This window comes from Pagrus pagrus, assembly GCF_965226575.1.
Source record: "Pagrus pagrus genome assembly, chromosome: 4".
In the NCBI taxonomy this organism is placed as follows: domain Eukaryota; kingdom Metazoa; phylum Chordata; class Actinopteri; order Spariformes; family Sparidae; genus Pagrus; species Pagrus pagrus.
In genome coordinates this window covers 16,444,194-16,460,409 of record NC_140188.1, presented here as the reverse complement: position 1 = coordinate 16,460,409, position 16,216 = coordinate 16,444,194, and the positions used below count along the sequence as shown (strand labels likewise).

At 44.4% G+C, this 16,216-nt stretch overlaps 1 protein-coding gene across 3 annotated transcripts in view; it reads left to right on the top strand.

Annotated features, from left to right (window-relative positions):
* Positions 1-16,216, top strand: part of kmt2a (lysine (K)-specific methyltransferase 2A) — a 46,064-nt gene that overhangs the window by 9,526 nt on the left and 20,322 nt on the right. Inside the window, exons 2-16 of one of the 3 annotated variants that reach the window (XM_084350704.1) lie at positions 2,298-2,370; positions 2,472-5,866; positions 6,454-6,631; positions 7,885-8,113; positions 8,246-8,943; positions 9,034-9,107; positions 9,215-9,451; positions 9,552-9,698; positions 10,850-10,945; positions 11,258-11,378; positions 11,562-11,675; positions 12,610-12,794; positions 12,973-13,149; positions 14,435-14,545; positions 14,789-14,862. In XM_084350704.1, the coding sequence (XP_084206830.1) occupies positions 2,298-2,370; positions 2,472-5,866; positions 6,454-6,631; positions 7,885-8,113; positions 8,246-8,943; positions 9,034-9,107; positions 9,215-9,451; positions 9,552-9,698; positions 10,850-10,945; positions 11,258-11,378; positions 11,562-11,675; positions 12,610-12,794; positions 12,973-13,149; positions 14,435-14,545; positions 14,789-14,862 (5,909 nt within the window). Of the gene's footprint in view, positions 1-2,297; positions 2,371-2,468; positions 5,867-6,453; positions 6,632-7,884; positions 8,114-8,245; positions 8,944-9,033; positions 9,108-9,214; positions 9,452-9,551; positions 9,699-10,846; positions 10,946-11,257; positions 11,379-11,561; positions 11,676-12,609; positions 12,795-12,972; positions 13,150-14,434; positions 14,546-14,788; positions 14,863-16,216 lie in introns of all 3 variants that reach the window. The other 2 variants (XM_084350703.1, XM_084350702.1) reach the window with 2 other exon arrangements.

Sequence of the window (16,216 nt, the reverse complement as noted above, 5' to 3'; positions counted from 1 at the left end):
CTCTTAAACACACACACTGATTGGAAGAAGTAGTGGCACACAGAGAATACTGAAGATGTTAATCATCCTCTAGTGATTTCTCTGTTGTGCATCTCAGGGCTTAACTGAGGCATGAGAGGAAGGATTGTACAGTCTGTACATTTACATCATTTCTTCAGCCACCACTATTAGAATTGGTTTGGTCAGTCAATAAGTGATATATTGAGTGCAACTTATGATATATTCACTTATTTGTATTTATGAAAGACAGCATGTAGTTTTTAATCTGCCAAGTTAAATTCTCAAATGTTGTTTCACACATCATAAGAGCCAGTGCCTGACCAGTGTGTGATGCATATTTTTTGCACATGTGACAGGAGGAAAACTTTGAAGAGTGGGACTCAGACTGTCAAAATGTGAGGGTCACTTTTGTCAAAATTGGAGTATCCCCAAGTTCCCCGGGGAAGTCACTGGGGAGGTTACTGGGGAAACAATTTTGGGGGTGATTTTTCCTGTGCACGGCGTTACTAGCATACCAAATATCATGTTTACTGACACACTGGCATAACTTGCTTTAGAAGCCTTGGCTAAGTTGACTAACCCATAACGATAGGGTCGTGTAGTAAACCCGGAAATCAGTTAGTATTTTTGCACTTCCGGTTCCCTTGTCTCACTAGTCAGTGAGTTTTTTGAATGGGTTTTCAGTTAAATGCCTGACTTACGGTCTGTGGTTAACACAGGCTTAAGAAAATACAAAATTAGATGTCCCATAGTTGAATTATAAAGTGCTAACCTGTCTTAAATACGGCGGTTGCTAACAAGTGGCTAAATGACAAGTTGTCAGGGGCATTAAACGTCATCATGCCGAACACAGAGACTCATCTACTCACTAGTCGGTCTTGACAGGCGGACCTCAGTTGCGATCTATTCCAACTCTAACTTTAACACTGTCGATTGATCAATTTATAGAAAACGTGTATAGTAAGTATGTAGTAAGATGCTTGGTGATACTGACGTTTAAGTCGTGCAACCACAATTATTAGCTAAGTGTGTTAACCTATAATAATAGTTTGAGTAGCATTCACTAGATAAACTTGCTAACCCAGATCTTCATGAATGAATGATATGCTGTACCAAACACTTAAAGAAAGAGGACAAGCTGTAACAATGGAAAATGCTATTTCTGGTTAATTGACGAGACACGTTGAAAGCCGTGCCCATAATTTGCGCAAAGCATCATGGGGGCTCGGACCAAGGTGCATAAAATCTTACCAACTATGTTATGAATGAATTGGATGAAGTTTGGTATAGACTTTCACACTCTCTAGAGGATGACTCATAATTAAGAGCTAACAGGCCAAACATTTCTTTGATTTAAGAAACAATCTGAAACTAATGAGCAACATCAGCCTTCGCTTTCCAGGAAAGAAAACACAACATTAGCATGCCGACATGGAACGCATTAGCATTTAATTCTAACACTGTAAATGTCACCACATTTTCATGCTGACAAGTTAATATGCAAATGCTAGATGTTCTACTTAAATAGATAATGTTAGCAAACATGTTAAATGCAGAACATCAGTGTGTTGACATCCAATAGAGGATGTGTTAACATGTTAGCATGCTAGATCAGAATTCAGCTTAAAGCACAGCAGAGTATGAGTACTTCTGAGGCTGTCAAAGTAAATGAGACTGATGAACGTTCATCTAAGATATTCTGAAATGAACACTCTACATAAGATGAACCCTTTCATTTAGTAAACTTAACAGTTTATACCTCACTAGTTGATAGGACGATAGCTGGTCAGGGGTGCTCAAATGTTTACAGAATTGCAGCCCTCTTCATCTTTTGTGTCTGTTTGCTCTTCCTGTCTTTGTAGCTGCCCATGTATGACCAACCACCTTAGCATGTATCCTCAGGGAGCAGGAAGGCTGCGCAATGTGTTAGTCACCCAGGAAGATTTGGTTGTTTGCAATTCAAACTGACTGTTGTGGTTTGACCCATCTCCAACTGCAGCCATGTCATCCCAAAAACCTGAGAAATATGAGCGCACCAGAGTAAGCCAGCAGGCGAAAGTGAGATTGAGGACATCATTATAATGTCCAAGCCTTCGTCTTCATCTGAGTCTGACTTCAGAAATGACTCAAGCATTACACATCTAGGCCAACTGACAATTACGTACCACGATGGATGCTGTATATTTTAGCTGTTAACCAGCCATTGCTTCTTCCCTGTATTTTAGCATTACAGTTGTAATGTAATGTTCAACTGCATGGTCACAAAAAATGTATCCGTTTTCGTTTTCGTTTTGTAGGAAGAAGCGTTTGGAGGATTTGGAACGGTTGCTGAGCAGAAAAGAATACAGAGCCCTTCAGCAGCGTCTTCAGGTAAACTGTTGTCTTGAGATGCCTATACCTGTAAAGGTCTGTATGTAATGCTAACATGTTAACTGAATGTCTTCTCTTTTGTGCTCTCTTTTTGTCAGCAGGCCCACCCATACAGGAGAAGAAACCCAGAGGCCGTCCCCCACGAGCCCTGACTGCCCAGAAAGCTGCTGCAAGTCTACCTTCCCCCTCCTCCCATCCCTCCCCCACACAGGCGAAACCTGAGGGCCCTGATAGGCCGGCTGAGAAGGTGAAAAGGCTGCCAGGGAGGCCACCTGGCACCGGGGAAAAGAGAAGAGGTCGACCCCCATCTTCAAGTAGCAAGAAAGCTTGGAGTACAGGAAGCCATGCAGCAGGGGAGGACAGCAGGCAGGCCGAGTCTGAGCTGGGCATGGACACAGAGGAGGACAAGGACAGAAAGGGCGCCAAGAGGACGCCACTGGGCTCTGCTCAGCCACTTGACAATGAGGCAAAGCTTCCCAAAGGTGGGCGGGGTGAATCCAAAGTTACCAACCTGAAGAGGCTGCGAGCGACGAAACTCGCCCCTCTCAAGTCAAGGCTCAAGACTTTGCCTGGTGTACCCCGACGCAGACGTGGGCGACCGCCCTCAGCTGAGCGTCTCAAAGCTGAGGCGGCCGCTGCTGCTGCTGCTGCCGCTGCCGCTGCTGCTGCTGCACAGCTGTCTACCTCCATTGAATGTGGGGAAGGGAAACACAAGGCCTTTCGAGCCAGAGGTGGGGATAGAGGCACAGAACCACACACTCCTCAGCAGCCAATGCTGAGGAATGTGGATGGTGCTGAGGACCAAGACTCTTCCAATCCACCTGCCTCCCCATCTCCCTCCAAGTCAGGCAAGACAGTAGGCCTCAGAAAAAGCCCTCGCCATAGAAAGCCTGTCAGGATTGTCCCCTCATGTAAACGCACTGATGCAACTATCGCCAAACAGCTGCTGCAGCGTGCTAAGAAAGGAGCGCAGAAGCGACTGGAGAAAGAAGCTGTAGCCATCGGGGGTACTGGGACAGGAGCCATTGAAGCTGGGATCAGGAAGACCCAACTGAAAAACATCAGGCAGTTCATCATGCCAGTGGTCAGCACCGTCTCCCTTCGCATTATCAAAACCCCCAAGCGCTTCATTGAAGATGAGGGCAGCTTTGTAACCCCGCCACCCCATATGAAGATGGCACGGTTAGAAACCACCCCCTCTTCAGTCTCCACATCTGCCCAGCCCACCTCCACAACCTCCTCCTCCCCCTCTCCTGCAATGGTCTCCTCTACTCTTTCTGTTTCTAGCACTGGCACCACCACTGCTCCCATTGACACCCTCCCACCTCCTCCCCCTCCTGCCCCTACCCCCAGTGTCCCATCAACAGCCGCCAGTCTGCTCAACAACAACAGCAACAATGCCGCCAACGGGCGGTTTAGCAGCAGCGCGGCATCTTGTGGCTCAAGTGCTCTGTCGCAGCACTCCTCCCAGCTCTCCTCTGCAGAGTCTTCCAGGTCCAGCAGCCCTAGCTTGGATGACTCATCATGCGACTCCCAGGCTTCTGAGGCCACGCAGGCTTTGTCAGAGCCTGAGGATCACTCTCCGTCCTCGCAGGGAGAGAGGGAGGCCAACCTGTTACACAGTTCACGGCCTCCGTCTCCTCCCTCGGAGCCAGAGCCAGAGCAGGTGTTGACAGAGAGGAGTCGACGAGGCCGGAGAGGACAGGGGGTCGGCAGGGGAAGTCAGAGCCAGAGGGTGAGAGAGACTCTAACCACTGGGGCTAAAAAGCCTATCATCAGCCCCCCAACAGGAGTGCTGATGTCCTCCTCTGCACTTGTAAATTCCCAGCAAGCTTCATCCACAGCCTCCTCCTCTTCTTCACCTCCTCCTCCCCCTCTCCTCACCCCTCCACAGCCTCAGTCAGCCTCCTCCAATACAGCTGCTATCAGTGAACACCACCCACAGTCACCCTGGATGTCTCACCCCATCCCTCCTTTCCTGCCTGGACCGTCAGTGCTGTCCAGCTTGTCAGACAAACGAAGCCGCTCAATTCTGAGAGAGCCCACCTTCCGCTGGACGTCCCTGTCCCACCCTGAACATCAGTACTTTTCCTCAGCTAAATATGCCAAGGAGGGCCTCATCCGCAAGCCTATATTTGACAACTTCCGTCCTCCCCCTCTCACAGCTGAAGACGTGGGGCTGTTGCCCCAAGGTGGAGCAGGGGGAGCCGCTCCAGTTGCGTTCCCTGCACAGGGCAGTGGAGCGGGAACAGGGACTCGTCTTTTTGCCCCCCTTCACCCACACAGCCACCATCAACATCCATCTTCATCCCGCTTTGATGCACCACACCAGAAGCGCAGCCCGTTGCTTCGTGCTCCGCGCTTTACACCCAGTGAGGCCCACTCTCGGATATTTGAGTCTGTTACCCTGCAGTCATCTTCTGGAAGCAGCCCCGGCTCTCTTTCGCCGCACCAGACGTCGTCTAGCTCCAGCAGAAGCTCTCGACGCAGGAGACGACTGGTCTCAGGACCACCACGTGGCCATCCAAGGTCTCCTTCCCACTCAATGACCAGACGCAGCAGCCAAATAGGAGGCCAAATGTCCGTTGGGAAAGGCTCCTCTGACATGTCTGTGCTGGCAGGCTCTGTCTCCAGCAGTAACCCCAGCTCTTTGCCAGGGGTTTCTGCAAATCCACTAGCCACTAGTGCCTTAACTCCTGCTTCTTTCAGCACCTTCTCTACCGTATCCCTGGGTCTGGCCTCACAAGGGGCACCTGATAGCAGGAGAGGAGCTGCTGGAAACCCACCTCCTTTGTCAACTACATCATCCTCTTCTTCCCCTCTTTTCCCTCTCTTTCCTTCCAGTGCCCAGGACACAGGGCGAGGAGCTGGAAAGGGAGGTAAAGAAAAAAGCTTGTCAGCTACCCTGGAGCCATCTCCAAAGGAAAAAGAAAGGGATTCTGAGAAAAACCGAGAGAAAGAGAAGGAGAATAAGAGGGAAGGGAGGAAGGATTTGGAGAAAAGAAGTAAGGTTTCTACACCAGATGGCTCCCCCAATGCACCTTCCAGTCTGTTTACTGTGGATGGGAGGGACTCAGAAGAAGCTATTTTATCTCTTGCTCCAAAAAAGGCTCCAGGGAGAAAAAAATCTACGTCAGTTGACATAGTTTCTGACACTGCTTCCTCAGAGGTGCGTGGGCCCCATTCCACTGTTCCCATGTCCATTGCTAAAGGGCGTCTATCTAAGAAAGGCAGACCCTCTGAGAAAGGAGCAGAGATTGAGGATGGGGAAAAGGAGAAAGAGAAACAAAGTGCTCCCAGCCAGCAGACAGCAAGCCTTCCAGGGCAGCCAGGCAGACAACAGCTACCTGTCTCCTCTGTTGAATTACGGTTGGCACAAGCAGAGAAACAGCCTGTGACCGACAAGCGGGTTGTTGGACTACTGAAGAAGGCCAAAGCCCAGCTCTTCGAGATCAAGAAGAGTAAGCTGAAGCCCGTGGACCAGACCAAGGTCCAGGTCAGTGTTTCCTTTCATGTTATTGTGATTCCGCAATAAAAAAACCTTCTGTTATTCTCATCATATAGCCACAAGCTAGTGACTTTAACATTATGCGATGAATATTTGCTATAAATAGAAATCTGTGTTTGTACTCAACATGAAACTTGATAATAGGAAAGTCCCACAGAGGGTGTTGCTCAAGGGGAATTCTGTTAGCTTCATACATTATGCAGAACGCAGCAGTGACTGCGCTTTTGAAAGTATTGTAACAGAATATATTCCCCTGTTCCTCTACTTTTAATTTAAAGATGTGATTATTACAGTCATTGCACATTTTCAAGAAAAACTCCCTGTCCCAGTTGAGCTCATCAAGCCTCGAGGATTGACAGTACCCCTCCTTCCTCCTCTGTCACCTAATCATCCTCGTCATTATCAACAGATAGAAGAGTTTTATTTTGTTTTGTAAAACATTCAACAAATTAAATTAACCCTGTACAGACATTAGAATGTGCTAGTGTATGTCTGTCTGTGTGTTTGTTATGATTATGAAACGTGCTCTTTAAATATCGACTTCACTTTTTGTGGTGATTTGTGCTTTTGAGCAGGGTCAAGAGAGCGACTCGTCAGAGACCTCAGTCCGTGGTCCTCGCATCAAGCATGTGTGTCGTCGTGCAGCTGTGGCTCTTGGCCGTAATCGGGCAGTGTTCCCTGACGACATGCCCACACTTAGTGCCTTGCCCTGGGAGGAGAGAGAGAAGATCCTATCTTCCATGGGGAACGATGGTGAGGCACACTCCCAACCAACAACAACAACCCACCTCTCAGTTGACCTGCAAGTGGACTACAACCTGGCTGTTAACATTTATTGACTAGCCTATGTGGAGATGTTAATATCATGAATAATAGTCCACAGCCCGAGCATTAAACTCCACATTATCAGGATTATCAGGCCACTTGACTCGCATAACTTAAGACTTCCCTATTCATAATAGCACCACTGCTCAGCATAAGTCTGACAGTACGCATGTGTGTGTTTAGAGTTTCTCTATAAATCACTCTGATTGACTTCCAGAGCTTTCCTTGAGTGTTTTTTATTTATGACACAACATCTGTTTGAGGCCCAAAAAAGTTCTGCAGCATGCAGCGATGACAGACTAATCACAAGAGCAGAGAAATCCAGTCATCAATGAGAGCACAAGTACACAGTGAAGTGGTGATGGAAGGAGCAGAGTTTGGCTGCCCTGTTCCTGTTATTTTGGCTGCTTTCATGCCATTTTGTAACATGTGAATTCTTGTGAATCTGGAGGACCTGATGTTAGTGACATATCAATAGCTCTGTTATATGATTCCCACATTTGTCTGTTTGTTAAATCTAAGAAAATCTGTCTTTTAGACACACTCCTGATCTTGCATAACATAATGTGTGATAGCGATACAATGAGGGATGCACGTTACTGGATTTTTCTTGATATCTGATGCTGTTTTGCAATATATGTGTTTTTTTTTTCCCTTTTTTATTTAATTACAGAGAGCTTCGTGTCTCTCCTGTAGTGAAATAACATATTATTATGCTTACTCTTATTGTGGCAGATGCAGAAATACAATGGTTTTAAAAATGCACAGAACTGTACTGTGTCATAAAGCATCTTGTCATAACAGCAGAAAGTATGCTGATACTTATTTTAAAGCCTTTAGCGGCCAATATGACATACTAATATAACGGTGCATCCCTTATTAAAATGCAAAATACATATTTTGTGTGTTCTGGATGAGATTATTGAAAATCAAAGATAGAGCCAATGTCACTGTTTTAAAAAATACAAAACAACCTTTATCTAATGTTAACATTTGTAAGATGATTGACCAAATCTGTTTTTTCTTACCAATATTGTAAATTTGAAATGCACAAGTTTGTTTTGCAACAATATGAAAAGCACTTACTTACCCTACTTTGTTGTGCTTTTCCCCGTTGAGTAGCGTAAATTCTGTCCTACTATGCGTCAGCAACGATAACATCTGTCTATGTCCTCTTACAGATAAGTCATCGGTAGCAGGCTCAGAGGAGGCAGAGCCTCAGTCCCCCCCCATAAAGCCACGGGAGACGCGGCAAAAAGCCGTTCAAGAAGCTCCTCCCAAGAAGGGCCGTCGGTCTCGACGCTGTGGCCAATGCTCAGGCTGCCAAGTTCCAGAAGATTGTGGCGTGTGTACCAACTGTCTCGACAAGCCAAAATTTGGAGGACGGAACATTAAAAAGCAATGCTGCAAGTAAGTCTTAGCCGATTAGCTGTTTCATAATACATTATTGTTATTCTTAAGTAAGCCTTGAATAACACTTCATTTTTAACATTCATTTTGATTGGAAGTATGAAGAAACTACATTTTGTGTTGTGTCCACAGGATGAGGAAGTGTCAGAATTTGCAGTGGATGCCCTCAAAGATGTTTCTTCAGAAGCAAGGCAAAGGCAAGAAAGACAAGAAAAAGAACAGGTTGTCTGAGAAGAAGGAGGGTCTCAATCCGGTAAAAGGGCCGATTTTAGAGTCGGGCCCGAAACCCTCTCCTGCACCACTGAAGGAGGAGCCTCCTCGCAAAAAGAGTGAAACTCCTCCGCTCAAGTTGGGAGAGGAGAAATTGAGACAGCAGCCATCGTCAAAGCAATCATCTCCAGCCCTCGCATCTTCCCCCGCCCCAGTCGAACCCCCTCAGGCCCCCGGCACAGTCACAGCCCAGACTCAGTCTCCAGCACTGACACCAGACACCAAACAGCTCTCCGTCACGAGCAGTGTCACCAGTAAGAAGGGACACAAGCCACAGCAGTCTGTACCAACATCCTCCTCCTCCTCATCCTCCTCTTCATCCTCTTCGTCTTCTTCTTCATCCTCGTCATCTTCCTCCCCGTCATCTTCAGCCCAGAATTCCCCCTCCCAGTCCACGCAATCTCATCAACCTTCACAGCAGCAGCAGCAACGGCCTCCAGCTAGTCAGGCGCCGTCAAAAAAAGATGCTTCACCCAAGATTCCTCTGAGCGAGACCAAGAAGAAGACCCAGCAGCACTCATCACAGCAACAGCAGAATTCAACAACCATTTCAGATACAGGTAAGAAAAAGCTGGTCGCACTTTTGTGTATAAATGTCATCATGATATGTAGTTTATACTTAACGCCACGTCCTGTCTCTTTTTTGACAGTTGAATCAAAACAGTTGAAGAAGCCACAATCTCGCGCTGTTCCTCCTTCTCCTAAACAGAGACCAAAAGACAAGGTAAGACGTTGTCACTGAAACTTGTGATGCTTACTATATAAACAAGTTATAATTTCTGATATTCACCCTCCTCTGTCACTCTCCTCTTATCTGATGAACACGAGAAGCCGCTCACCGCTAAACCCCCCAGCAGCAGTACTTTAAACTGGCTAAGCACTCCCTCGACTAGGGGTCCGATGAAGCCCAGAGCCCCCTGCGACGGAGTGCATCGTATCAGAGTGGATTTCAAGAGGGACCATGATGTCGAGAAGGTGTGGGAGGCTGGCGGCCTCAGCCTGCTCACCTCCGTGCCTGTCACACCCAGGGTGCTCTGCTTCTTATGTGCAAGCAGTGGAAATGTCGAGGTAAAGAAACGGTCGTTGTCTTGAAAACGTTCCTTGTGCTTTTCTCTCTTATTCAAACGGTCTCACCTTGTTTTCGTGTTCGGTCTCTCTCTGTCTACAGTTTGTCTTCTGCCAGGTATGCTGTGAACCATTCCATCTCTTTTGCCTGGGGGAATCAGAGCGCCCTCTCCAGGAGCAGTTTGAGAACTGGTGTTGTCGAAGATGCAGATTCTGCCAAGCCTGTGGCCGCCAGCATCAGAAAACTAAAGTAAGCCATTCAGTACAGTTCTGTTCATTTTAAAGCTGCGCACAAAAGAAGCTTAGTGCAGAGTGACAGTGTGTAAAGGCTGGAGAATCCTCCCTAGAAAGAAGCTTGCTACCCTTGCCAGCAGACAGAACTTAATCAGCTTCTTGGAGTCCTGCCATGATTTTAATATTTAAATCAAGGCCTGTGTGAAATGTGCATGGTGTGAGCCTTGTATGGTTGTCACTGTAGAATTATGTATAAACATTTTTGATCCGCGCTAGTTGGATTGTTTGGTCCTGGTCGTATATGTTAATGAGTTTTATAGATCTGGTGGTTATCGGTGATTAAAAACAGGCCACAGATTATGTGAATTTAAAAAAAAAAGGAAAAAAAAAGAGGATTTCTTGCAACTAGAAAGAAATTGCTTTTATTCTTGACCAAAGAACCGCCTCAAGCAGCAGCAGGTTTCTGGCACTGTCTTCTTCCACAGCAGAGCATGGCCTTGAGAGCCTGAAATCTCAGCTCCTACTGAGGCAACTGGAATTTCAAACCGCAGCTGATACATCATATCTAACACAATCTGAACTCCTACGAAAAGGAACCCTGTGAAGTGTATATGTCAACGAACAAAGTTTATTATTTAGTCAGTATTGCTCATCAAACATTTTCATACATGTAACTGCATCTTTGAGGTCAAGCGAAAATGTATGCAAAGACCATTTCTTTCCCCTCAAACATTTGCAAGCCATCCTCTCCTTTTTCTGTTTTCCTTTACACATTACCGCCATCTGTAGTTCAGTGGAATAGTGTGAAACAGAAACGTGTGTCACATCCCGTGCATGCAGATGAGTAAACAACAAACAAAAAAGGAGACCAGTGTTTAAAAAATACTGCTCCATAGTGCTACTAATAAGACTCCACAGTTAACCTTTAATGCACCTTCAACATGAACAGTGACTGTGGTTACGTGCACAAAATATTCAGTTTTTCCACTGAATACTTGTTTTATGACCTGAACTTACACTTCAGGTCAAAACAAGGTGACATACAGTATTTGTATCTAATTTGCTTTGAACAAAACCGTGTTGTTTGTTGGGCATTAAAAACGTAATGTACCCTCATTTGATTTTTAAATGATCTAACCTCACTTTTGGCCTCTGTCTCTGTAGCAGCAGCTGCTAGAGTGCGATAAGTGCCGTAACAGCTATCACCCGGAGTGCCTGGGTCCCAACCACCCCAACAGACCCACCAAGAAGAAGAGAGTCTGGGTACGGATGCACACTACTCTTCCTTTAGACTCCTCTCCATCGTCTCACCTTTATATAACTGTAACCGTTCCACCAGTTCCCGACCAAACTTTTAACATTACGCTCACACATTTTTTTTCCTCCTCCCTCTCCTTCTGTTCACACATTTGTCCTGCTTCTCACGATTGTGCTACTTACATTCATGCGACCTCTCGCAGGCAGCGTCTATGAAAGCATTTTACTCACTTTCACACCATTCCTACTTTTTACACAACTGCTCGCAAGTTTCTGTCATGTGGTCACCAACTTGTTTTGTGTGTTCTGTCTTTTCAGATTTGCACCAAGTGTGTGCGCTGTAAGAGTTGTGGAGCCACTAAACCTGGGAAGTCCTGGGATGCCCAGTGGTCACATGACTTCTCCATGTGTCATGACTGTGCCAAACTATTTGCTAAAGGTAAGTGTCAAGTATATGTACAGTTTTACATTGTGCAAGGCTGTGTTGTAAAATGAAAAATGAACAACCTCAGTGGTTCCTAAAAGACTTGAGTAACTTGAGCAAGGACAACATTTTATTCCTAGCGATATTTATTTGAGTGCTCTCAGCTCACTGAACCTGTTACCATCTCTTCTCTCTCAGGAAACTTCTGCCCACTTTGTGATAAGTGCTATGATGATGACGACTATGACAGCAAGATGATGGAGTGTGGCCGTTGCAACCACTGGGTTCACGCTAAGTGTGAGAATCTGACAGGTCAGTAGGCCCCCAAATAAGCCAGGTAGAGGATCATATTAAAACGGTTTAAGTATTTGCAGTAACTCCACAAGATAAACCTCTTTGTTGCCAGGTGAAAAATATGACCGCTTTTCCAAATCTTTTAGTGAGGTGACTCAAACGGGAAGAAAACAATTCCCACTACGGCTGGGCAATATATATATATGATATATATCATCATCATTATATGAGACTATATATATTGCATATATGGATATGACATAAGTGTTATCCTTTCTGGGTTTTAAAGGCTGCATTACAGTAAAGATTAATCTTCTGAGCTTATCAGACTGTGCTGCTTGTTCTGATACTTGCTTTTACCCACTTAGCTATTATATCCACATAACTGATTATTATATATATACCAATAGTCAATATTGTCACAATATCAACATTGAGGTATTTTGTCAAACTTATCCTGATATTTGACTTTGATTCCCAGTTCTAACATTCATTCAGAATATCAAGATATTTAAATATATGTTGTGTGTTGCGATATAGCCTAAAAGTATCCCCAAATTATCTTAAGACCACATTGTCCAGCCCCAGTTTGATTCCTGAGTGGTACAACTGGGATGGGGTTCTCCTGGAGCAGAAACAGTGGGAGTGGATATACAGTTTTTTTAATCCAACAGCATCTCAGATTTTTTGATATTGTATGACCTCAAATATCATTTAAAATACAGAGCAGAACAAAACAAACACAATATTACTGCATGTTCTTCACAAGTAGAACACTACAGTATTTAGTCTTCAGCAGCACTTGTTGTGTGCCCCTCGTCAGTTGTCAGTGTCTGTGCGGCTGACTGACAGGCTCGTCCTATGAGTGCTGTCATGTTGATGAGAGGCTGAAAGACGATAAACTTTAATAATGGGAGCAATAATGACCTGTCATCTCTCGCCTGTCATCCAGATGAAATGTACGAGCTGCTATCAAAGCTGCCGGAGAGCGTCGCCTACACGTGTACTAAATGTACCGAACGCCATCCGGCTGAGTGGAGGACGGCGCTGGAGAGGGAGCTTCAGGGCTGCGTTCGTCACGTCCTCACTGCACTGCTCAACTCACGCACATCCTCGCACCTGTTACGCTACAGACAGGTTGGTTACACATACCACTGCCTCTTCTTCTGTGTGATTATTTGCCATATTGTAGAAATATAGGTGAAACATCATTATCTTCAAAGTTTGAAATTATGAGATTATTTGGTGTACCTTACTTTATCATGGTGCTGCACGCATGAATACAAACCACAACTGAACTCTGGTTTTGGCGCAGGCGGTGAAGCCTCCAGAGCTGAATCCTGAGACAGAGGAGAGTCTTCCATCCCGTCGCTCCCCGGAGGGCCCAGATCCTCCAGTCCTGACGGAAGTCACCCCCACAACTCCCAGTGACTCCCCTCCAGACCTGGAGTCTGTTGAGAAAAAGATGGATCAAGGGCGCTACAATTCAGTGGTAAATATGATGTCTTTTGAACTTTCAAGAGACCACATGAGAAGTGTGTTGTTCGCTATACTGTATTCAGAAGCAGTTGATGTGTGTTTATATTTACTGTACAAGGTGGGAGGGATCGATGAAAGCTCATTCAAATCGATTTTCATTTGAATGATTTAATATCGATCTATAAAATACAGAGATTGATCTTTTAATATATGCCTTGGGTCCGAAATTAACAACCGCCATGCACCAAATGATTTTCTGTTTGGCGAGTTAGTCTCTGAAGGCCGTCTGCCACACTGGCAGCTAGATGTGTGTATCAAAACAGTCAGATGACTAAAAACTATGCTGAACGCTTCTACCACATTTTGGTGTCATTTACAGACGCACTGCTGTCCTCTGATGTCTGTCTGTGTCAGAGTTTCCCACACGGCACCTTATGGTGCATTCAAGTGCACCTTGTAAACTCAGAAATCTATAATTGAATGCCAACAAGGTTGTTTAAAATGGCAAAGTTTCTATGTTTTCTCATTTTCCTTTGTTGAAATACATACATCTGTCATTGCTTTCTTTTTCTTTCACTACCGCATTTTTAATTATTACATACTGAACAGAAAATAGTTGGCACATCTATTTCATGACCAAGAGTTGCAAGCAAACTCTTGCAAACTCTCCAACTACTTGCAAAAATACATTTGTATCCTATTAACATAACAATAATGATATCCTATTAATTCCTCAGATTTAACCACAAATCTCTGAAACATTTAATTTAGTTCTTAATGTAAACATTAATATTTTTAATAATTAACAGGGTTAGAAGTTTCCTTGTACAGTTTACAGCATTAGTTTGACCCAGAATCATTTTCATATCCAAGCAAAATTAGTATTATAACTGAAATATCCCTACCCAAATCAGTTGGATGGAACCAGCTCAGATGGGGGACTTGACTGTGGATCAGAATCCAGTGATTCGGGAAGTTAGTGGCCATAACCAGCTCTGCTAACCACTAGTGAACATTTTCTAAACACGACAAACTGTGTTTGCCAAATGATTTGATGCAAAGTCTGAATAGTGTGGGTTGATTCAGACGCCATCACACTATCATAGCTTGAAAGCATTTATTATCGATTTCAATATTGTGTGTTTCCTCGTCTTGACTGTGGTCAAGCCTGAGCTGCACAATTTATAAATCAGCATCGACAGCTTCTGTAATGACCTTTCCACCGATATTCATCAACACTTCACTGTTGTGACAATTACTCTCTGCATGTGTGCGTCTCTTCATCATTTCTCTGCCAGCTGGAGTTCAGCGATGACATTGTGCGAATCATTCAGACGGCCATCAACGGTGACGGTGGCCAGCCCGAGAGCAGGAAAGCCAACAGCATGGTCAAGTCTTTTTTCATTCGGGTAAGATACTCAGATCGGCAACAAAATTACAGTACATATTATTTTCTGACACAGATTTTTCCACATGCCCATAAACATATTTATTTAATCTTCCAATTGGGATTCCCCTGTGGCGGGCATAGGTTAAGTGTCTTGATCAAGGTAACATCAAGCTAGAGCCCCTCGTTCTTGCCCCAAATGCAGGTCTGTGCAAGTGCTCTTACAGGCTGATGTGCAAACTTCATTGAATGCTTTCTCTTTCAGCAAATGGATCGAATCTTCCCGTGGTTCAAAGTGAAAGAGTCCAGGTTCTGGGAAAGGCAAAACGTCTCTGCCAAGTGAGTGTCTATCGCACCGTAATCAATACAAGCAGTTGTACCTATTACATAGTGTTGAGTGTCCAAAATCCAAATGTTCTGAGTTACTCATTACGGTTACGTAAGACATAATTCATCTTCACCAGCTGGTTCTAGATCACTTTAACAGCGTTATGATGTAATTATTTGAAAATGTTCTTTGAAAATTAGCTAGATTTATGTGCTTACTGTGGCAATCGTGTTGTTATTTAAAGATTTGAAAGAACATCTGGCGAAAGTACTGGACAAGAAGTTAAAATGAAAACTCACACTGATGTGAATAAAGTCTGAAAGTCAATACTTATTCATGGCCCCCCGAGCAGGCAGAGCTCTCAGACTTAATAATTGTGAAGTGTGTGATGTGCAGATATCTTCTAAACTTGTAGTGTAAGTTTGTAATTACAGAGAAGAAAATTCGATATGTAATACTCCTGTAATGTGAGCTCAGAGAAGAAACTGCAGTTTTCAAGAAGTTCGGGTCTGTAATTATTGAAATGAGGAGTAAGTTGTGGTCACTCTGGGACAGGCTGTGCCATCATCTGAGGGAACCAGAAAGCAGTGAACTAATATTTATAAAATGTCTGGGCTGACTGTACTAACAACCTCTGAGTGAAATTGGTGCAAATAACAGGCAAAGGGAAACATCAGGGTTTCATATTACTGCCACTTTATTGTTTGGGAATCACAACTTAAACATTTTCTTAACACTGAAAGAAGCCCTTTTAACAGCTTAAGACATTTGTGACTGAGCGGAGTAGATCAATGAAGTGGTTTTCTTTCACCAGGGACAATGACTGTGATTAAATGTCCCAGTCAAGATTTAAAGCTGCAGTAATGACATTGATTCCACAGTTTGTCTGATTTAATGAGCCCGCTGGACAGTTTAGTGGTGGATGTACTGCAAGTGGATAATAGATGATAGGAAGCCCATGCACTCTATATAATATCAGTGATTGATGTGATTATTAAGATTAACTTTACTGTATGTGTGTTATCTTTACTGACTAGAGAATGCAATGAAATCAACTCCTCTTAGCTTTTCTTTGCGTGTGAGCAGCTACCTGAAACTTATGGAGAACAGCGGTTGTTGATTAGAACACATGCCTTTACATCAGTGATTAATAATGAAATGATTATGTTGAATTATTGATGCTGTTTACGAAGAAGGAACAGCTCAAACCTCATACACATTTTTCTGAATGTTTCACTTCACATAAATGAATGGCTTGGTTTTACTGCTTATTCACACTCTCACTGATTCTCTCACTCCGCTCTCCCTCTTATATTTAGCTCTCAGCTTTCCCAGACCATTTATTCAGCCTCTCCTCCAGACGTT